At 51.7% G+C, this 22,899-nt stretch overlaps 1 protein-coding gene across 1 annotated transcript in view; it reads right to left on the reverse strand.

Moving 5' to 3' along the window:
• Positions 1–208: 208 nt before the first annotated feature.
• The window catches only part of LOC146356366 (alpha-2-macroglobulin-like), a 77,320-nt gene continuing 54,629 nt past the window's right edge, over positions 209–22,899 (reverse strand). The window contains exons 23-37 of the mRNA XM_084841099.1: positions 22,505–22,556; positions 21,036–21,119; positions 19,089–19,265; positions 18,432–18,516; positions 16,139–16,295; positions 15,008–15,082; positions 13,849–14,014; positions 11,584–11,813; positions 10,844–11,062; positions 9,422–9,549; positions 6,017–6,107; positions 5,487–5,555; positions 3,371–3,473; positions 3,057–3,098; positions 209–1,446 (exon numbers count right to left, since the gene is read on the reverse strand). Coding sequence (XP_084697225.1) covers positions 1,418–1,446; positions 3,057–3,098; positions 3,371–3,473; positions 5,487–5,555; positions 6,017–6,107; positions 9,422–9,549; positions 10,844–11,062; positions 11,584–11,813; positions 13,849–14,014; positions 15,008–15,082; positions 16,139–16,295; positions 18,432–18,516; positions 19,089–19,265; positions 21,036–21,119; positions 22,505–22,556 — 1,707 coding nt within the window. The 3' untranslated portion in view covers positions 209–1,417. The remainder of the gene's footprint in view (positions 1,447–3,056; positions 3,099–3,370; positions 3,474–5,486; positions 5,556–6,016; positions 6,108–9,421; positions 9,550–10,843; positions 11,063–11,583; positions 11,814–13,848; positions 14,015–15,007; positions 15,083–16,138; positions 16,296–18,431; positions 18,517–19,088; positions 19,266–21,035; positions 21,120–22,504; positions 22,557–22,899) is intronic.

The raw sequence follows: 22,899 nt of genomic DNA on the forward strand, positions 1-22,899 counted from the left end.
CTTGCAACTAATACTGTCTGTCTGTCTGTCGGTCTGTCTGTCTTTGCCTCTTGCTGTTTGTTTTTAAGGCTGCTGAGCGCTTTTATACTGCTCTTTTGTATTGTGCTGTAAAGATATATGGTTGGCTCCATCTGCGGCTGATTTTCAAAGGGCTTTAAAAGCAGACGTGTCCTCTCTGGCTTTCAGCTGAAAATGTTCTATAGTATTTAATATTTGAAAATGTAGTTTATTGAAGCTGGATGCTTTGAACAAGGTTTAAATTTAAAGTGCCTTTATAATTTGATACCCAATTTCAGCATATTATATTGGAAGCTGCTTTAGGCAGACCTGAAAGATAGCTAGGAAATATATTACAGAAAGAAATTATTCTTTCTGTAACGGAAAGGAAATGGGCCAGACTTGCATTTGTTTTTGGACCGAGTCTGAAAAACATGTGCCCTGTGCTGAACTGCAGCACAGAGAACTGCAGACAGTGAAGAACTGGATGTGGACAGACTAACATGGGACAGAATGGCCATGAGGAGCAGGTAGATTGGGAGGTCGAGACAGAGAAAAAGACAGATCATCAGCTGTCTTAAAGAACAAGATACATATCTCCAGTGACAAGGAAATAAGTGAACTATTACAATAATTAAAGGGTTATTAGAGGTTACAAGGGTCTTAGAGTATTTTCAGCTTTGTGGTTAATGCTTATAAAAATGGTAATTCTCCAAACACTGATAAATATTGCTAATGTTTGTTTGTTTGTTTATTTATTTATTTATTTTCTTAATCACCCATCTGGCCGGTCACCCAGCCACTCTGGGCGATGTACATCAATACAAACAGTTTTAAAAGAATACAATTTTACATTAAAACATTGTATTCCTAAAAATACCCTAACCCACCCCAAAAGCCTGCCAAACAGCCATGTTTACCAGTGACTGCTGGAATTTGTCCAATACCGATCTCAGATTGTCCTATAAAGGGACATCACACTATCAGTTAGAGATATGCTTGGGATATATATGCCTGTGGAACAGAAAGCATGGCTTTATTTCATCCAGCAGAGGGAAGCAGCAGAACAATCGGTCTTGTGGCAGCACAGAAACGTGAGGAAGAGCGGATGCTGGTTGTCAGAAAGTGATTTCTTACAGATCTTCCCCACCTGTTTCCCCAATAGTTCTTCAGCTCCTCATCCTGGGTGTTGCCAGAGCAGGCTGAAGCAGAGGCCGTGGAGCTCATAAAGCGGTGGAATGAGGAAGTCACACAGGTTTGGTAACAAAGGAAATGGGCCAGACTTGCATTTGTTTTTGGACCGAGTCTGAAAAACATGTGCTCTGTGCTGTTGTCCCTGCCACTCGCTGTCTCGACGTCCGCCGGAGGAAGGAAGGTGCCAACGGAATCCGGAAGGGGGCGACGGACGTGCCTTCCTGCTTCAACCCTTCACTTGTTTAGTTGCACCTGCTTGGGGGGGGGGAATGGGCATCAGATAAGCATCCTTAGGCCAAGGATTCAGGCAGAGATGGCACAAGGTGTTGGAGGCAGAAAATCCAAACAATCTCTGTCTCACACACTGCAGTGCTCAGACTACCATCTTAATAGCCCAAACAGAGGAACATTTCCTGCCCTTTTAACAGCAGCCCCAATTCTGCTGCTCAAGGCGGGGCACCTTGAGTAGCTCCCGGCTTCCCCTGAGGCAGGTGTCTGTTTCAGAGGATTTGCTGCAGGGGTGCCGGACCTCTCTCAGCCCGAGGGCCTAATTCAACCTGGGAGAAGCTCTTGGGGGCCACATTCCAGGGGTGGGTGGGGCTGAAGGCAAAGGGGGCAGGGCCAATATGCCAGCACAGTTTCGCTTGGATCCCTAATCACCAAGAACGAAGCCCTGGGAGAGGCACTGTGGCCTTTGAGGATGGGGGAAACCAACGTGGCCTTCTGGGGAATCCCAGAGTGGGGCCGAAGGTGGGCCAGATTTGGACCTGAGGTTTCCCACCCTGGCTTAGGGGGTGTGGAGTGGGGAGTGGGCTGAAGGCAAAAGGGGAAGGGCCAATATGCCAGCACAGTTTCGCTTGGATCCCTAATCACCAAGAACGAAGCCCTGGGAGAGGCACTGTGGCCTTTGAGGACGGGGGAAACCAACGTGGCCTTCTGGGGAATCCCAGAGTGGGGCCGAAGGTGGGCCAGATTTGGACCTGAGGTTTCCCACCCTGGCTTAGGGGGTGTGGAGTGGGGAGTGGGCTGAAGGCAAAAGGGGAAGGGCCAATATGCCAGCACAGTTTCGCTTGGATCCCTAATCACCAAGAACGAAGCCCTGGGAGAGGCACTGTGGCCTTTGAGGACGGGGGAAACCAACGTGGCCTTCTGGGGAATCCCAGAGTGGGGCCGAAGGTGGGCCAGATTTGGACCTGAGGTTTCCCACCCTGGCTTAGGGGATGTGGAGTGGGGAGTTGCAAGGGTCTGCTTAGACCTTAGAGGAGGGGAAAGTACAGCGGTGCTGGCAACAGGGCTTTGCGAAGCACCATGTTGACATTGGGATTGGATGGCAAAGGGTCAGTTTTGAAGTTAACCCCTGCTAATGCCACTCTAAACCCACCCTCACCCCGTTACAACTGGGCATTTTTTAATGCACCCCTGAGCAACTATCTACTGGGTAGGAAGCTTAAAGCGTCCAACCGATGGATGCTTGAAGAATTCTATCCCGGCAGATTCCCCTGCAAGAGGCCCTAACTGGCACCTCTTAAAACTAATGTACGGCTCACAGCCTCATTGGGCGCCAAACTGTGCACTCATGCATCTGCTTCAACACCATTCTTGGGGGTTTAAACACAGCAAAGCACACATTTAAATACATATTAAAAGTACATATTTAAATACTACCTTGAGAGGGTTTTTTTTTAATTGCAGATTGGGGAGGAAGCAGAACGGAACAGAATTAGAGGTAAATACATGTGAAAATAAGAGAAACAGATAACAGGGAGCCCCATACCAGAACAGGCGTAACACAAGAGAGCAAATGGTTTGAGGCACAGGGCAGGGCTGAAGCTCCCAGCAAGAGGCAATCAGTGTTCATACTCTACCTGTACTGCAGGGGGCGTTGTACTTGTCGACGGCAAATTCATCTAGAGGTGCAAGGAAAGAGGGAAAGAGGGTCAGGGCGCAGGGTGCTTCTCCCAGGGTCCTCCTCCCACAACTCCCTCCACAGATGTCAGCTATCGCCGGTGTCCTCATACTGCTTTGTAATGTGTGGCTTTTAAGGGTTGGGTTGAGAACGTGTGTAAATATTCTTTCTGTACGGCATTTTACATGTTTTTTAGAGCTGCTTTAAGACTTAACGGAGAAGTACAAAATGCGCAGAGCAGGTCTGAAATGGCGGAGCCCTTTCCTCTCTCACCTGTTTCGTAGTAATCGTAGACGGTCACCACGGCGGGCTTCAGGCCCTGGACTGGCATGTCTTGCTCCACTGCGAAGGAGAAACTCTGGGTCACGTTGGTCACCTGTGGAAAAGCAGTCGGGGTCACTTGAGGCCTGATCTGGAGAATATAGACCAGGGATGTGGAACCTCCAACCTGTGGACCTGGTCCTCTTGCGGAGCTCCCTTGGGTTCCTCTGGGGGTGGGGGGCCTTGGCCTGCAAGCCCTGCCCCCTGGAGGCATGTCCCCTGCTGTTATCTCCAATCTCAGGTCAGAGATAACAGCAGGGAAGCAGGCCATGGGGGACTCTGGCACCACTGGGAAGGGCAGCCTCTCTTCCGAGCTCCAGCCGGTTCTTCCTTCGTATGCCTCTCGCTGCCCCTGATGGGGATGACGGGAAGTGCACAGAGGAGGCAAGGGAAGGCAAGAGAGCTGCCAGGTAGGCCAGGCCTCACGTCTTGAGGGGAGCAGCCCACTGTGAAAGGCTGGACTCTTTCCCGATACTTCCAGGCTGCCTTTGGGGCGGCAGCTGCTGCTGGCAACAGTGGGAGGACATGACACCCTCAGGTTTGCCTTCTCCGCAGTGCGCTTGGAGGTTTGCTTACTCCCTCTGAGGTGGGCCCCTCCTCAGTGGATACGTATTGCACACCTGCGGCTTGCCCACAGGAACGGTCGGCTCCCTCAAGAAGAGAATCTGGGGGCTGGGAGGTCTGCTCAGGTGACACCGGAACTGCTCCAGCTGCATTGGCTGCCAGTGCATTTCCAGGCCAAATGTAAAGGGCTGGTTTTAACCTTCAAAGCTGTACATGGTTTGGGCCCAAGGTACTTGAAGGACTGCCTTGTTCTGTACCAGCCGGCCCGTACTCTGAGGCCCTCAGCAGAGGCCCTTCTCACCTGCCCGGCACCAGGGGCGTTTAGGCTGGTGAGTACAAGGGAGAGGGCCTTCTCTGTGGTGGCCCCACACCTCTGGAACTGGCTTCTGTCTGGGGTTCATCAAGCCCCTTCTTTGCAGGTGCTCAGGAAACCTCCGAAGACCCACTTGTTTTTTCTGGTCATTCCATAGTCTGTGGGCCACAGGTTTTATTGATGTTATCTGTTTTTATAGTGGGTTTTTCATAGTATTATATTGAATATGTACTGCTTTCTATTTGTTTTTGCATCTTTTGGTGTTGTTCTTATCTCATGCACCACCCCGAGAGGATTCTACCCTTAAAGAAGGTAGAGTTCTTTTTTCTGGCCTAAAATTCATTTTAAATACATCAATAATAAATTAAAACCTGGCCCAGCCCTCTCCTGGGGAAGCACCCCATCACTCTAAGAGCGGAAGGCCGTTGCTTTCTACAGCGTCCCTCTTTCTTCGCTAAGGGAGGACAACAAAAGCAGCACCCGGAATCCTCCCTTCCTCCCGGGTGTGGGTGAGGTGGAGAAGGGGGAGGGCAGGAGAACTGCATCCATTTCTCCTTCACCTCCTGATCTCTGGAAAATGGCAAAGTGGGGACAGAGGAAGGAGACATTCAGCTTGTCTCTCAGACAAAACCATCAGAGTACATTCTGCAATGTGGGGAGCGAAGAGAAAAAGGCCTGTATCGCAAGGAGGGCAGGGGAGGGAGGGACAATTCTCTCGGTCTGGTTTCTCTCCATTTCTCATTTTTCCACTCTTAAGTTCGGTTCATCCTGAACTTCAAGAATAAAAAAAAAAGCCTGCATGAAAATTGGTGAGCATTTTTGTGCACATTTTTTGCACACCGTTTCCCCATTATAATGCATTTTTCACATTATTTCCCCTCATGTGTGTATTTTTGTACCTATCTTTTGACTGGTGAACGCCACTGTAAAATTCGGGGAAGTGCGAATTCCAGTTCACAGAGTGGTTTGTAAATGTGAAATTGGGTATGTTTGCATTCAAATATATGAGGGTGCGAGGGCCAGTCAGAGCAGCTCAACTCATCAGCAGCTCGTCAATGCCCTCCTGTTTCCCAGGTTGCGGGAAAATAAGCCGGGGGGAAGAGGGAAAGCCTCCTCCCCTCACCGTGCCCACCAGCCCTCCCAAAGGAACGGCTCTCTTGTCCCTGCACCTCTCCCCTCTCGCTCACACACCTGATCCAGATACAGCAGGACATGTCCAGTGGTCACTTCGGTCCTCTTGACATGACTTTGCTGTTGCAGCTGCAGGAAGCAAAGTGGAGGGAGTTTTATTGTTGTTGTTGAGCAATGGAATCAAGCCACCATCCCTGCCATCATCTGAAATCTCAAGGGAACGGAGCAGAGGGCGCTTTAAGGTGGGGGAAAGGGCAGCCTCTTCAGGCTGGCCTGTGAGATGCCCTTGGCCCAGCATGTGAGGCTACTGGCTGCTATCTGAGTTGGACAAAGGCACGGATGTTCGGGATATCAACATTCATCAGCTGCGATAGCTTAATGGAGCCTCTCTGTGCAAGGGAAGACTACCTCCGAGTAGCCAAAGCATGAGAGAAACAATAGAAGGAGGCCACCACCTTTGTGTCCCTCTCATGAGCCTCCCAGAGGTATCTGGCTGGCTGTCACAGGAGAGATCCAGCAAGGGAGTTCTCGTTTCCTTAGGCCTCCCATTATCTCTGGGGTGGGGGCGGACACACACACAGGGCCGTTACCTTCCTGACAGATGCTTTCACCGGGACATGTCCTGAGAGCATCTTCACGTCAACAATCGCCATGTTGGAGACGTGGCGCTTGCCAGTGTAACTGGGAGACCAAGAGGAAAAGGAAACAGATTCACAGACATGTACTCAACGCTGGTGCCCCCTGTCCCTGAACAGCCACCCCCAGAACCGCCGTCCGGTTTCTATTAGGTACTAAGCAATGGAACATGAGACACCCTTGGGAATAAAGGCCACTGAGTTGCTGTCTGCCAGGGGGAAACCTTTAACAGGCTTCTTGTTTGTTTAGAAGGAAATGAAGATTGGGATGTTGGTTAGTGAAGCATGGAAGTCCATTCTTGCTGCAGCACTTTAACCCTTTAGCACTTTAGTGATACACCATGGCTCCACATGCATTGAGATATTTCAAAGATTCACCGCAGGGGAGTAAGATTTGTTCCTTACTTCCAAGGAAACAGGCACAGAAGGTGGCAGGGGGAGGGGGGATACGTTAAAGAGTATAAGCAGGCCACCTAAGGTGAATGAAGGTCCCCCGTCTTGCAGTATTGTGAGGGATCGCTACTACACTCCTGGGGAAAGAGGAGGAAATGGGGCATCCCACCTCCTTGACCACATCACTGCCAGGTCACCAGAGACACGCCCAGGATTTAATGCAGGGGGACATGGTGTCACGATTCCCTGAGCGGCCACCTCACTTCAATGCCCAAACATACACAAACAAGAGGCTTCAGTCTACAGCTTTTAATCCATTACTTCACAGGGTCATACAGATGCAAATTTTCAGAGAAACTCTCCGCCTACAAGGAATGCCTTCAGGGGATCCAAATGCAATTTACGAGAGTTGCCCACCATTTGTAGAGGGAGGTGGTCTCACTAGCCTAACTTAAAGCAGGGAGGTCCCTCCCTTCTCGTGAGGCCTCTAAGCGCAGCTTCTCACGCAAGGCCAATTGGGTAGACCATCTAAGTTCCACCCCTGCCTTCTCTCTCTCTGCTCTGCGCCTGCGCCTGGCATCTGTTAGGTCAACCTCCTGTTCACTGCCTTTTACGGGGAGGGCGGTGAGGAGGGACCCTCGAGCTCAGCCATCTGTACATTTGTAACCTCAGAAGCAGGCCTACTCACATCTGGACTAGCCTGGGAAAACACCTCCCCCATGTCTGAGGGCTCTCCTTCAGAATTTGAACTGCTATTCCACTCCCTGCACTCAAAAACACCCCTGACACATGGCACACTATGGCATAACCACATGGGAGCTGCAAAGATGCAGTAAAAGGACTTTCAGAAGCTGCACCTTTTCCAGAGGGAAGAAACAGCTTTGCTGTGGATTGGCAATGACTAGGGATGGATGGACCCATCTCTGTCCGGGGCGTGGGGGAGCTCAACAAGCTCCCCATGCCCGCGCTCGCATGGCCCAGACCCTCTTGGCGAGCCTCCCTGTTGACCGTACCCGCCTGCCCACTGAGCAGATGGTCAAGAAGGAAGGGGCGCAGCCGCCGTATCATAGAATCATAGAATCATAGAACAGTAGGGCTGGAAGGGGCCTACAAGGCCATCGAGTCCAACCCCCTGCTCAGTGCAGGAATCCAAGTCAGAGCACCCCTGGCAGGTGGCTGTCCAGCCCCGTCTTGAATGCCTCCAGCGTGGGAGAGCTTCCTTGACAGCTGGTGGAGGCAAGACAGGTCCCGGCATGGCCACCCCCCAACACTCCAGTCCTGTCCACCTCAGGAGGAGGAACAAAGGGCGCTGGGATGCTGCTGAGGCCCCTTCTGCCCACACCAGTTGTCAAGGGTTTCCTTTCCTTGGCAGCCGGCGGAGGCCGGACAGCTCTCGGTGGCACTCCCAGCCACTTGCCAAGCCGCAGGGTGCTTGGTGGTTGGGTCCACCAGCACCCCACAGCTCGGCGAGTGGGGGCTGGACGGGTGGGAATCCGTCGGACTCCACCCCTTCCACCGACTCCCACGCCATCCCTAGCAATGACGTCCTGTGTCGCAAATGACCTCAAAGTGCTCCCCCTCCACAGCAAATTGCCTGGGAAGACTGGTCCCAGGAGGCACCCGGAGCAGCAGGCTGTCCCCTCTCGCTGCCTGTGGTTGCGGCTGCCTCCTCGCACCAGCCAGGAAAACATCGTATTCCCTCTGAGGAACAGTATGGTAGGGATGTCAGAGAATTCTGCCACGGATCTCGGTGAGGCTGAATGCCAGTGCATTCGGCCCCCCGAACTCCGTGGCAGAACAGCCTGCGCCCCCCTACTCCCCTGCGGATCCCCCCCGGAACGAGACTTACCTGGGTCGGATGTTCCGGACGGCGGCGGCTCCAGTGGCGGCTGCGGCGGCTGGACTTCCGACCGGCTGCCGCCACCATTTGCAGTCTGTTTCCCCCCCCCCCCCATAGTGATAGGCTACGTAAAGACTTTCGAAGCCTATCACGTCTGGGTTAAAAACAAAAACAAAAAGCATATGCAAATGGCCGTGGCTATGGCCACGGCCATTTGCGTTCCTTATTTTTGGCCATCTTAGTCTACATAAATATTTACGTAGACTAAGACGGTGAAAATAAAGGGGAATGCAAATAGCTTCCGCTACGCTATTTGCGTTCCCCTTTCTTGTCTTAGTCTACGCATTTGCGTACGCATTTTGTTTTTTATTAACCCAGACGTGATAGGCTACATAAGTCTTTACGTAGCCTATCATGGCTGAATTCAGGGACACAAACGGCAGCGGCTATGGCCGCTGCCATTTGCGTCCCTGCTAGCCAGCGGCTGGATGTCCGGCTGCTGGCGGAGCCGGCCGGTGGCTCCACGGAATCCCTGCGGAGCGGAGCCGGCCGGCCAGGATTCCGGGGGGAGGGACGGAGCGCCTCCCCCCCCCCAGCGGACCCCGGCGGAGCCAGGTAAGTGGGGTTTCATACATCCCTACAGTATGGGAGAGAAAGCGATGCATGTTCTATCAGCATCCCGGAACCTGCTGGTGTGAGGGCACGACACCCATCATTCCCAGCTGCCGTGGCCATTGGGAAGATTGTATTGAAGCAATTACATTTCCACCACACACTGCCTTCGTGGAGCTCACAGCAGCTTACAAGGGAATTTCCCTCACATTATTCTCCCAAGAGAGAACGCGGACCTTTCCAAGGACACCCAGTGAGTTTCGCTGGCAAGGCAGGGGGGTGAGCCCAGGTCTCCCCAGTCCAGGTTTCCATGACACCACACTGGCTCCGTTTGTATACATTTCTATCAGCTGACATTCTGGAAAGTCTGGGGCAGGCCTTTTCTGGGCCTGTTCAAGCTCTGGAAAGGATGCAGCTGCCCTTCAGCCCCAACGGGCACCCTTCTCCCCCTGCCCAGCCCAGGTGCCGACGCAGTGGCCCGGATCCCACTCAGCCTCGGCCCGTGCAGGGATTACCTGACATTTATAGCGATGTCAAATGTCCTCTCGGCCTTGGGTCCAATGCAGGTCTCGGGAACCGTGTGCACCTCCAGCTCAAACGGCGCACCCTCCCGGTGGGGCAGCACGTTGTACTTCAAGGTGGTCTGGGAACGAAGCGGCACATCAGTGCGTCTCTCTCTGTGGCCGTGACTGTCACGGCCTAGCCTTCCAGGACTGATTGGACAGTGACTGAGAGGGAGGGAGGCCTGTGGCACAGGCCACTAAGGTGCTGGATCTGGGCCCTGGCACCACTGAAGCAGCCTGGAATCTTCTGACTCTGAGGACCCAAACCCAGACCCCCGGCAGCTGCCGTCCCTGCACCGTGCCCTACCGAGGGGGCCTCATCCCCAGTGACAGAGGCTCCCATGCCACTGGACCTGTGCGCGATGGCAAGCATAATGCACCGACAATGAACACAGAGGCAATGTCCCGGGAGGGAGAGCCAGGCTGAGGGACTGTCTAAGAGCTCGGCCACCACCCAGCCCTTGTCAGAGTAAGTCGTCTGTTCTTTGGGGCCGTGCCTCTGACCGCTCTTGTTCCCTGAGCTGCTGAGCTGCCACACTGCTTCTGCCCACCGGCCCCTGGATCCTGGCTGCCCCAGACCGCTGCCCAGCTTGCTTCCTGCAGACTCCACCAGGAGGAGCTCATCCTCAGCAGGACGGGCCACATTTGCGCTACTGACACGGCCGACCTGTGCGACTTCAGCGGTGTGATTTTGGGCCAACTGACCCCTTACACCAGGGGCGGGTAGCATGCAGCCTGCAGCCCACATGTGTCCCCCGTCAACCCCCAGCTGTGGCCCCTGCTGCCCTGCCCAAAAATGCATTTTAAAGTATGTATTTTTCATGGGGGGAAAAGGCATCGTAGCTGTAATACGAAGCTGTTACAGAGCTCTAAAAGGGTCAAGGTTGGCCTGGAAACAAGCTAAATTTGACCCTTTTTGTATTCTGTAGTGCTCTGGATGGCATGTTTTCAGGTGAGAGAGATTTTTAAAATCATGTTCAGTTCACCTGGCAGGCTGCAGCCATCGGGGGGGGGGGAATAGCTCCCAGACCTCCCGAAGTTGCCACCCTTGCCTTACGCTCTGCAGCGACGGAAGGGGTGGGTTTGTCCAGCACCTGCCACTATCAGACACCGCTCTCTGCCGCAAGGCAGGTCTTCCGTGGATCCATGCCGTAGCTCTTCCTTGCACACAGCCACAGGCACAGGTGCCACCAGGGTGCCCGTCGCCTCCCCCTTCCCTCCCCCTCCCTTCCCCGGGCTCCTCCAGCTGAGCTGCTCCACCCCGCTCCACACTCGCCCTCGCTCTCCCATCCGTCCTTCCTCGGCCCGTGCTCCTCCCTCCCTGCCCCCCCCGAGCCTCCGGGGGAACGGAGAGTGGTTTCCTGGAACACTCACCTGCAAATAGATGCACCCATGTCCGGTCACCTTTGCCTCATAGTCCCCGGGCACTTTGGGCATGGGATGGCACTGAAGCAGCAGCCGGTTGGTGCTGTCCACCTGGAACGTGTGCAAAGTGTCCTCTCCAGCGCTCAAGCTCGCTGCTGCGCCTAGCTTAACCCTGGAGAAGGTTACAGCCGCAAACCTGGAGAGGCCCTGAAGCGCCACCACAGTGTCCTGAAACAGAGACCCAGGTGAGGGAGACTTTCCCAGGGATGTGGACATTGAGCTCAGACCCTCATCTGCCCTTATGCCATGGGGGACTAACAGTTTGCCTCGAATGGGTGTTGCCGTTTGCATCCTGGGCCAAGAAACCCCAACTGTGGAGGCATCTACAACGATCCTGACCTCTCCGTTCCTCTAGACCAGGGGTGTTGAACCTCCTTTAGCTGAAGGGCCAGATCCCACTTTGGGGAAGCTCTCGGGGGCCGCATTCCAGGTGTGGGCAGGGCCGAAGGCTAAAGGGGCAAGGTCCCAAACCCCAGAAATACCAGCGCGTTTTAGCTTAAAGCTCTCACTGCCTGAGGAGAGGGATTCCAAGCTTTTGGAACAGGGGGGGAAATGCTCAAAAGCTGGGAACAACCAAATGGTCAGCGGTCAGGGAAAAGGGGCTGGGGCTGGGGAAAGGGGCAGCCCTGGCTGTGCCCCACCCCTCCCAGCCTCCTCCGGCACCTGGACCAGGGAGGGAAGGGACAGACCTGTGTCGAAGAGAAGCCCCCATTCGGATTCTGCTGCCTGCTGAGCCATTTGACGATGTTGCTGGCTGCCGCCAGTTCTTCTGGGGATGGTGCTGGCTGTTTGGTCACAAGAGCAAGGAGCACATAAGCTGTCATCTCCACCTCTGCGGAGGGAGCTCGGGGCTGATAGCGGAGAGAGTTGTCCGTCTCCTCTGGCTTCTCAGGCCGCTGCCAGTGAGTGGAGCCATCGGCTTCGGAGGTGGAAGGAATTATTAGCATTCGACTCAGGTCTTCCAGGCACAGCTAAGGGCTTTTTCTACATCAGGCTTAAAGTGGCTGCTTCTCTCCACCTTTTAAGAGGACTAATGAAACCCCGAAACTGGCCAGGATGCTTCTTTCCATGACAAAGGTCAGTGTTGGCTCCAGGTTTCGGAGGCGCCTTGGGCAAGACACCCCAGTGCCTGGCCCCCAGTGGCTCTCTCTCCTCATCACCGCCGTCCCAGCTGCTGTTGCTCCTCGCCTTTTTACGGCTACCGCTTGCTTGCTGGACAGGCAGAGAACCAGCGAGCACATCGGCATGTCCTGCCCCTCCTTCTCGCCACCACCTTGCCTGGGCCAGAGCGAGAGTCGGGGGGACGAGCGCGTCGCAGCGGTGAAGAGGAGGAGCAGGTCCAGGGGGCTCTTGCCAGTGGGCCCCTGCTGGGGTGTGGGCCTTGGCAGCTGCCCAGCCTTGACGCCGGCCTTGACAACGGTCTCCCCGCCCCTCCCCTCCCTCTTCTGCATGGTCAGCCATCAGACTCCAACAGAAACAGTGCCAGGGAGGCTTGCCACACGCATACCTCAGCTGCTGTTCCGATCCTTCCACTCCCGACCACGGAAGAACAGAGGATCCCCATCACAGAATATTAGGGGCGCGGTATCGTCACAATGCTTAGCAGACACACACATCGCAAGTCTGGGTGTGCAGAGCACTTCACACTCTCTCTCTCGGGGCTAAACGACACACTACGTCACTCACCTAATGTGCAGCTGGTCCTCACAGTTTAGTTTACCTTCATGTAAGTGTGGGTCTGATCAGGATCACTGCATGTAGGCAGGAGAGATTTAAACCTTCCAACCCAGCCACTCCCCACACACACACACACACACACACACAATTCACCCCTCCGTAGGACAGGGACAGAGGACGAAACCTCCCTTGGTGCCAATGGAGGGTCGTGTTCTCTTTTTAGTGAGTCGGGGGCGGGGGGGGGGATTTTGTAAAAACAACCACACAAAAAAGTGGCTGGGTGGGAATGTATAAACTTCCAGGTGCACGCAGTGGCCCTGATCCAGATTGGGCCTGTTACACTCGGGTAAACAACGTGGTGGGGATCACCTGCACCCTCTGCATTTACTGTATTGCGTAGTTCAGCCCTCAGGGCCAATGAAGAAATTATCATCCCCGTCTTGCTTGGTGAGATCTGAATCCAGGATCGTTTCTCTACTCACAGATCCTGGGCTCAGCCACATCTCACTCACGCATTTTGCATCCCTTTTAGCATGTTTTGTTCAGTTAAAATATTTCTAGGCTGCCCGTCAGGACAAAAAGCCCTCCAAAGGTGGCTTATATAAAAATGAACATAGAACTGCAGTATACATTCCATAAAATGTTACTATTTAAAAGAGCAGGTAAAACGCCTCCAAGTTCAGCCCCACAGCCAATAAAACTAAGAAAACCATTAATAAAAAACCAGCACTAACAAAAGCCATTAAATCAGGTGTAAGCAACATATGGCTCTCCAGATGTTCTGGCCTACTGCTCCCATGCTCCCTCACCATTCACTATGCTGGCTGGGGCTGATGGGAGTTGTAGGAACGTCTTGAGGGAGACAAGCGGCCCATTCCTCCATTAAATTTCAACTAGAAAACACCTCTGTTAAAAGCGATTTCAAACAAATGGGTTTTCAAGGCCTGTTTAAAATCCAGAGTGAATGGGGCCAACCATACATCTGTGAATGGAGGGAGTTCACAGATAGGAGGCTGCCACAGAGAAGGCCCTGTTTTTAAGCCATTTCCTGTTCATCGTGGATAACGGGTGACAAATTCTTAAATAAATGCTCTACCCCCTCTCATTTCTGAGGCAAATCAGTCCAGTAGAGGGGAGAAGGCGATGCTGGTTGATCGCATGCAGAAGTAACAGGAAGGAGCAACAGGCACATCCCAGCACCAGCAAGGGAGGCGGGGGGGAAGAGCCACAGAGGCTGTTGACAAAGCCCCATCCCACACCGAGAGCTTCCTTCTCACCTCCTTTCACAGCTGCCTCATCCAGGATGTGCAGCGCCTCTTGCCTCTTGTCGTCTCTTCCTGCCAGGGTAAAGGCGTATGCCATCAAGGCCTGGGTGTAAACATGGACCTGTTTGGCCTGCGCCGCCGTCTCCAAGCAGAACAAAGCATTACGCACCACGGAGTGCTGGGGAGAGAGGAAGGAGAGGCGTATTCTAAGCCTGGCTCTCCAGCATGGGCAAAGTGTCTCCAAAACATGGGCAAACACACTTCTCTTGGGACCCAGCAGGCTCTCTGCCCCAACCGATGTTTATTTCGTTTTTTATTTATTTTATTTTTTTTTACATTTACGGGCAGGCTGGCATTCTGCAGTTCGCTTCCTCATGACCGCCATGCCCAGTGTGGCAGCTGTTTTGTGGATGGGCAAGCCCCAATTCATGGCAAACATTTTGTAAGGGTGCCCACAACACTCTCCCTCATTACTCCAAATGTGCCCCCCTAGAAAGGTCCAAGCCGTTGTGGCAGTGTTCAAAACCTGGTGAGACCACAGTGGTTGGCTTGGCCTGAATGGCCCCATCCTGCTCACCATGTGGGGCTGGACAGAACAACATCAGGATGCTTCCTTTCCCAGGGGGCTCATCATCTAAGCTGGACCGGCAGAAGAACGGCAAAGAGAGAGGGCGGGGAAGTGGCTGACACCGGGAGATTAGTCTGGAGGAGGAGGCGGTGCTTCTGGGCATGTGCAGATTGACCTCAGGGGCCCCATTACAGATTCTGGGGAGCCGGGGGCACGTGGGCAGGATTCTCAACAGGACTTTAAGGCCCATTCTGGGATAAATTCAGTCAGTCAGCTTATAGTTTAACCATAAATATTCTTCCCAACAACACACAGAGCAAGGGCTGAAAAGGGAGTGAAATAGCAACAACTAAAACCATCCATTGCAGATGCAGGTCTCAACGGCAAACATATCTACACACACACACACACACATACACGCACACACAGAGTGTCTGGGCTACCAGCACAAATGCCACCCCTCTGAAAGTGACATACTGCTGGATTGGAAGAAGACAATCTTAGCCCTGTCGTCAAAATCATATGATGTTGTTTTATCATGTTGTGTTTTAAGGGTTTGATTTTTGTGAACCACCCAGAGACTTTGGGGATGTGGGTACTTACAGTGACTGGCAGAGGAATCTCCAGCAAAGCGATGGTGATGTAGGCAGAGAGAGTGACCTCATCATCAACCCCACCCTGTAGGAAAGCAGGAAAGCAGACATCAGCTCCAGGCAAGACACAGCAGTCCTTCGTCATCTCCACAGACTCCTTCCAAGATCAATATTCTACCGTTCTCACATGCTAAGAGCACATACTTTCCTGACTGTTCATAAGGGTGGGAGCACCCATGCGCTTGTTAATTCCCCTTACGTCTCTGCTTCACTGACCCAGTACAGCCTCCAAGACTCTCAGACTGAGCACCATCCAAGACTTTTTGATGCTTGAGATAGAAAATGCAATACGCACCTCCCACCAGGGTAAAAATCTAACAACTTGTTGCCACCTTCTTTATTTCTTTGACCATATATATGAATCGCTTACATTAATAGAAATGTCTCAGTGATGTCCCATGTATTCCTGCCTGGACTCTAAGATCATCCTCAGCGGTCCTTCTCCAGGAGTCCCTACTAGAGGAAGTGGGGTAGGTGGCTACTAAGAAGAGGGCCTTTTCTGTAGTGGCACCCTGGTTGTGCAATGAGCTTCCCAGAGAGGCTCACCTGACACCTACGTTGTGCTCTTTCCAGAGCCAGGTGAAGACCTAGTTTCCCAGGCATTTAACCTTTCAGTTGCTGCTTTAAATCTGTTACTGTATTTTAAATCTTTTTATTTCTGCTAGATTTATTTTGGCTCTTACTTCTATTTTATACTGTGGTTTTAAACTTTTAAATTTGCATAATTCATGTAATGTTGCATTTTATGATTTTACTTGTTGTGAACCCCTCAGAGAGCTTTGGCTATTGGGCAGTATAGAAATGTAATAAATAAATTAATGTAAAAAATAGAGTATAAAATCATAATCAAATACGCCATAATATTACTGTATACAGGAGACAAGATAACCTCCCTTGGAATGATTGCTGGAAAGAGCATGTCTTCAGTAGGCACTGAAAACCTAGAAGGATTGGGGCCTGCAGTCCCTCACCTCCAGTGGGCTTCAGGTTGGGGAAGACCATGTTCGCACTTGTCATGCCAAGCAGATTCTAACCTCTTCTATGCTAACAGACAATGACCTCGCCTCCGCCTGCAGCTTACCTTTAGGGCATTGTTCAGGAGGGATCCGGTGCTCAGGAAGCAGCCGTTTTCCTTCTGCCGGATGGCCAGCGCAGCCAGAGCATCTGTGATGTGCCTCTCTTCTATATAGGTGTGGCGCCTGGCCTGAGCAAAGGACTTGAGCACAAAAGCCGTCAGCCTGCAAGACAAGCCCAAGCCAGAGCAGAGAGTTAGCCCTTCCCTTCCTCTTCCCCATAACATGCCTGCCAAGAGAGACTGGCTGCAGTGAACTCTCCTTCAGGTGGCCTCATTGCCATGCAAGGAGACGCCTCCTTCATATGGTATAAACAGGGCCTGCTGTTCTGGGAAGACAGCCTTCGGGTTTTTGCCCCATGGCTCCTCAGTTATTGTTCAACCTGAAATCCCGCCAGAAGGCATCAATTCCTGCCTTAACAGGCTAGCAAGGGGCTTCAGGGCTGGCAAGATGCAAAATGCCCGTCCTTCCACAAGGAGTGTGATGCGCACAGAGGCTGGGCTTGCGCGTGCCTCTGGAGTGCACAATACGTTTTCTTTGCATTCTGCTCTCAGCACGGGTGCTGTTTCTATTGTTTTGAATTGTGCACTTGATTGCTTTTTAGCAGCTAAAGCAGGATACACGCATGCGCGCGTGCGCGCACACACACACACACGAAACTAAGAAGAGGCCTGCTGGATCAGATGAAGGGTCTGTAGAGGAAAATTCCCCGGAAGACCTTTGTATACCGAGGAGACAGTGTGACATGCTACAACTGCCTCTTTTATGCCTGAACCTCATGTGAGACCTTAAAAACCAGGCCTCTTAGGAGTCAAGAACCTTCTAGCTTCTTGCCCTGACTCCTTGATTTTCAAACAAGGCAGGACGGCCTTGGAAGGCAGGGAGGATCTCTTTGGCTGCGGTCCACCTGATTTAACTTATCTTTGGGGTAAGAGAAAAAATGCCTAAACAGACCATCTCAACAGATGTGATTGATTGCAGAGCTGGGAAAGACAGCATGTAGCCGCGGGAGATTTGGGGTATATAAGTCCCTCCAGAGCGTCACCCGATGGTGCTTCGGTGCAGAATGGGGCCACGCAGAGGTGCTTTGCACTGGACGAAAGGCGTCTCTTTGCTGTCGTTACCTGGGGTTCCTGACAGCAGAACGGAGGAGCAAGGTATCTTGCTCGGCTTAGATTTATAACATCCTTTGTTTAGCTGTGATGTTCCGCCTGCTAGTTAAATACACCTTTGACGCTTACTCACTTCTGAGTATGTCTGAACCCTAAAAGAACCTCTTTGCCCTTGGCAAAACAGGCTCCATCTAGTCCAGCATTCTGTTCACACAGTGGCCGACCAGCTGTCAACCGGGAACCCAGAAGCAGGACACGAGTGCAACGGCACCCTCCTGCCCATGTTCCCCACTTGTGTACACAGTCATACTGCCTCTGATACTGGAGGTGGCACATAGCCACCAGGACTAGTAGCCACTGATAGCCTTCTCCTCCAGGAATTTGTCTAGCCCCCTTTTAAAGTCATCCTAATTGGTGGCCATCACTACAACCTGTGGTGGCGAATTCCACAGATTAACTATGTGCTGTGTGGAGAAGTCCTTCCTTTTATCCTGAATCCCCCACCCATCAGCTTCATGAGATGACCTGTGTGGGTTCCAGTATTCTGAGAGAGGGAGATAATTGTCTCCCTCTCCACATTCTCCACCCCATGCATAATTCTGTAGGCCTCTCTCATGTCTCCCCTTCCCCTCCTTTTTTCCAAGCTCAGCAATCCCAGCTGTTCTAACCTTCCCTCATGTGGGAGTTGTTCCACCCCTTGATCATTTGAGTTGCCCTTTTCTGCACTATATATAAAGGTAAAGTGGCACAACAGCAAAGCAACAAGGAGGCTCTGGATGGACACAGTCAGTCTTAAGTTAAAATATGTAAGAAAGATGAATAGACTAACAACAGAATAATTTCAAAATATATTTAGAGATAAACATGTCAGCTTCTGCCCTCATCAGGAGCTGTGATTTTAAATGGATAGAAAGAGCAGAAGTTCAGAATGCTGGGAGATTAAAATCCCTAAGGAGACGAAAACGGGGGTATTTGGAATTTTTGAATTTTCCCCTAGGAATTTTCATTTCCCAGCATTCCGAACTTCCGCTCTTGGTATCCATTTAACATCACAGCTACAGATCAGGGCAGAAGCCAAAACATTTACCTCTAAGTATATTTTGAAATTACTCTGTCTATCTTTCATATTCATACACACACACACACACACACACACACACACACACACAGAGTAATGAATTAATCTCACCAGGTGTTCCCTGTCTCCTGGTTACGTTGTCCGAAGGTGCTGTAGGAGCCATCTGAGTGCCTGTAGTTCAGCTGCCTCTGGTAGCCTGAAATGGAGGGTGAATACTATTTGTGGTGTGTGACGGCCCCACCCTTACCCCACAGGTAGCTTCCCACCATCGTGGCATCGCGCAGGTGGCCTCAACTCCCCAATGTGTACACACTCCTTTCTGATTTGGATGTCGTTGTCGTGTGATCCCAGTTTTCACAGGCGCCATCTCTCAGCTGTGCCATAGTAGCCATGGTATCCAGGGGCAAGCATCCGGGATGCCTCCGACGTATGAACAAAGGTGGCTGAGAAACGCACCTGAGGCCCCCTTCTGCACAGTACTGCTCTTCCACACCACACATACACACACATGCAGAGCAACTGAAAGGTCTCCCAGATGACAAAGCTGGCCATCAAATGTACCCTGAATGAGTAGCCTTTGTGATTAAAACTGCTCCCTGCCAATTAATCAACTAAGGCTTTAGTTGATTAATCTACTCAGAAAGCCCATTAATGCCAGAAACCTTGAATATAAACATTGTCAGTCAGGACTCTATCGCCATCTCCCCACCGCCAATGGGCAAGAATAGGGCCAGAATTCCCCCTGCCCAGTCCTGTGAGTCTTCTCACCAGCCGCTAAGTATCCAGTGCTCCTGGATCTGAGCTCATCCGTCAGCTGCCCGGTCTCATTCAGATAGTCCAGGATATAGATGTTGGGCGCAAAGAGGGCCATGTTCTGCTCCCCACAGCCGTACGGCATCCTGACGAGCTGCTGTAGGTTCTGTATAACTCCGCCCAGCATGTCACCTGAGATGGGGGAAGAGAAGGAGAGGAGACATAAGCACATAAGCCAAGCCCTGCTGGATCAGACCAAGGGTCCATCTAGTCCAGCATTCTGTTCACACAGCTCTGGATGTCCCTGCCCAGGGCGGCTACTTCAGCCCCCTTTCTGCTGTCCTTCCGCCAGCAGGCAAGGACAGTTTTATTCAGGCAGGCCTTTGGCAAGCAAGATGGCCTGTTGCAGAAGGGGTTTTAACTGGCTGGTGCTGCTTATTTCTTTTTCGTTGCCGTGTTTTCAGTTGTGTTTTTACATTTTAAATGCTTTTTAGGTAAAGTTCTAATTAAGTCTTTGCTTTCAATCTGTATTTTATTGCTAGCCACTCTGAGCACCATTTTTTGGCAGAAAGACGGAATATCTGTTAATGAATTAAGCAAACAGGCCGACAAGAATAAAGGGAGCAAGGGTAAGTAGTCAGAAGTGGAATGACCTAGGAGACTGGGCATTTTGGCAAACACTTCAGTCCCCTTGGACATTCCCTTTCCGACTTCATGGTGACCCGAGCCAAGCAATAGGGTTGGCAGGGCAGAGAGACTATGGGGGAGGCTGCAGAACCAGAGTTCATGGACAGATGTGAAACTATTTGCTTTGGCAGGAATTAAGACCTTGCTTGGCCTCCATGCACAACAAACAGTATCTTCTCGTGCAAGTCTCTGTGCGTCTGTCTCCACCATCTTCACCCTCTATTTCATGCATCCAGCTAAGGGAGCTGTAGGTCACAAAGGCACACTTGCCACAACAAAGGTGCAATCCAATGCATGTTTAGACCAAAAAGTCCTACAACTCCCAGCATTCCAGCTAGCTGTATGACTTTTTTCTTTCTAAAGATGCATAAGATTGCATCCTAAATGTGTAATCCTCTGAAGGGACACAGGACTCTTGGGGTCTTTGCTGCAAGAGGCTGAACACAGCTCTCCGTTAGGAATCGAGGATGAAATACAGATGCCGTCATCTCCTGGTGTTGCAATCAGCGGAAGATCACATGAGGAGCCCCCAGGCTCAGAGGCAGTTGAGATTAGGAAGGTGAGACAGCTGAGAGATGGAATAAATTGCTGGAACTGAGGAAAGGAAAATCCGTAATAATAAAAGAGGATGCATGTCTGCCTGTCCATCTGTCCATCAGGGTCAAAACGCCAAGACCGTGAAAACTAGAACCTAAAACTTGGTATGCAGACTACGTGGGCCCTAGGAGTGTGCATCTCAGGGTTATTTTGTTTCAGAAATCCATTAATTAATTTTAATGAATTTAAATGTCTCCCTGTGGCTGAAGCCTGCAGTAACACCTTCAGCCACTAGGGGCAGACTTCCCTAAGCAGCGCAGAGCATTGTGGTCCATACAGTCTGAAGCCAGGGGAGGTTAGCAGGTAGAGGGACACAGTCGTCAGCCTGCCTCCTCTCCCCTGCTGCGGAGAGGAGGAATGAAGTGAACAGACCCCTCCCGCAGGAGCTGTAGGGGTGCAGCATGGCAGGGCCATGCCTCGGGGCCCAGTGGGCGTGGCGTCACTCAGAGGGGGTGGGCACACCGCGTCCAACTCTGACAGAAGCACAGGTTTGCTTGAAGGCTTCGCTGTATCAAACCGAGGGCCATCCCAACCCGTGCAGAGCCGGGTCCCTTCATTCGTAGAAAACGCAGTTGCAGGAGGAGGGTGGGACCCACAAGCGTGAAGGCAAACGGAGGCCAGACAGAACAGAAGTCAGAGTGCCGATGCCAGAGTAGCAGCGCAAGTCCCTGTGCTTACCCAGCACACAGTGGGTGGCCCTGGCCGAGCCTTCCACAACGTCTTCTGGAACCTTCAAAGAAACAGGCGTCGCCTGCAAATCCCCTGCAAGAAAACAGTTTTGATCAAGCCACTTGCTTTCCAGTGCCAGCATGACCTCTGTCTTCCCCACCCAGCATTTATTCCTTCCAAACAGTGGCGCTGTTGGAGAGCCTGGCCCTTCCTCCTCTTGTTGTCCCTTCTGGGTTTGAGGCTTCTCACCCACTCAGTCCTCTGTAAGGACCACAAGGTCCTATCTATTTATTCATAAATATTTATTTATTCATTTATAATACCGCTTAACATAACAAAATCTCCAAGTGGTTCACACTAAAATGCATATATAATACCATACAAATATGAAATAACAAATAATTAAAATTTTACACAGCAAAGACAGCCATAAAACAAAGCAGTGACATTGTCCATTACAGGTCAGGGAAACCCTGTGTAATATGTTTTCGAGAGGTGTTTGATGCTTGTCACAGCTCCTGCCTCTCAAACCACACGTGGGAGCGTATCCCAGAGGGCTGGTGCCACTACCAGGAAGACCTGCTTGTGTGCTATTACCTGGTGACCTTCTATTGGCAGTGGAACAACCAATAGGAGCTCTTCTGAAGACCTCAGGAGTTGATTGGGTGTATATAGGGGAAGGCGGTCAGTCAAGACCTTTCATTCTTTCCCCAACAGAAGACGTTGGTCCAAAAATAAGCCATAGAATCATAGAATAGTAGGGTTGGAAGGGGCCTACAAGGCCATCAAGTCCAACCCCCAACCGTCCCCTAACTGCTAACCCCTAACCCCCAAGTCCCCTAACTGCTAGGTTCCAAGCAAACTATGTTCCAGGGAGGGCCTGCTTATATGGCCATTTTTCAAAATCACCAGCTCATTACAAGTTGGAGAATTCTACGTTTAGGTTTGTCAACTTTTTTCTTTTTTCAAAGTAAAGCAGGGCTGCTATGTATTTAATAGCTGCACTGAAGACAACTGCACCCCTACCCCTCGCTGCCGGTGCGGTGCTGGATTTTCTGTCAAGAATTGGCAGCGCACAGGCAGCGGTGGGGGGGGGATCACTGATTTTTCTGGAAAACCAGGCGTATGAGGAGCACGTGGTTTGTTTGGGAGCCAAATAGTGCTCCCTGGGGGCTTTGGGAAGTGCAGTTCTGCTTCAGAACAAGCCATGGACTCCCAGCGTGCCTTATTTTCAAGAAAAAATGCTGCTTTTTCCCTTGCCGCTGCAGCAAATTCAGCAGTGGTGGAGGTTGCAAAAAAAAAACCCAGATGAGTAAGGGCCACACTTAGATTCTCTGTGGACACAGCAAGCGCTCTGGATCGGTTGACATGTGTCTTACCCATAATTACTTAGCTTAATGGGGTCAGGGCCCCTACAGGGAACAGCCTCCTTCCACCTCCGGCAGTGAACAGAGGAGGGGTCTCCCTCAGGAACTTACCATCTGCGCAGAGCAGGGAGTTGAGGGCCACATCCATCTCGATCCCTTCAGGCTACAGGAGGAGAGAAGGGGAAGGCAAAATGGGTGAATGAGTGTCGGGAACTGTGAGGAGGTGGCTGCAGAAATGACACCTGAACTGAGAAGGGAGGGAAATCAAATCTGAAAAAAAAAAACATGGATGAAGCATAGGAGCGGGAGGATAAAGAGAACGAGAGCAGACAACACAAAGGGCCCTGAGATCCCATGACAGAATCATGGCTTGTTGACTACCAAGGGGGCCTTCACATGGAGCTTTTATCCTGCGACTGAGATGGCTCAATCACGTACGTTTGCGGGCCCTTTAGAGGACGCCGTGAACCTCCAGGGCATCTCCTGCACTAAATGCCCTTTGCTGC

The sequence above is a fragment of the Heloderma suspectum genome, chromosome 2, assembly GCF_057233095.1.
Source record: "Heloderma suspectum isolate Gila_16-S chromosome 2, 16-S_ref, whole genome shotgun sequence".
Classification (NCBI taxonomy): Eukaryota; Metazoa; Chordata; class Lepidosauria; order Squamata; family Helodermatidae; genus Heloderma; species Heloderma suspectum.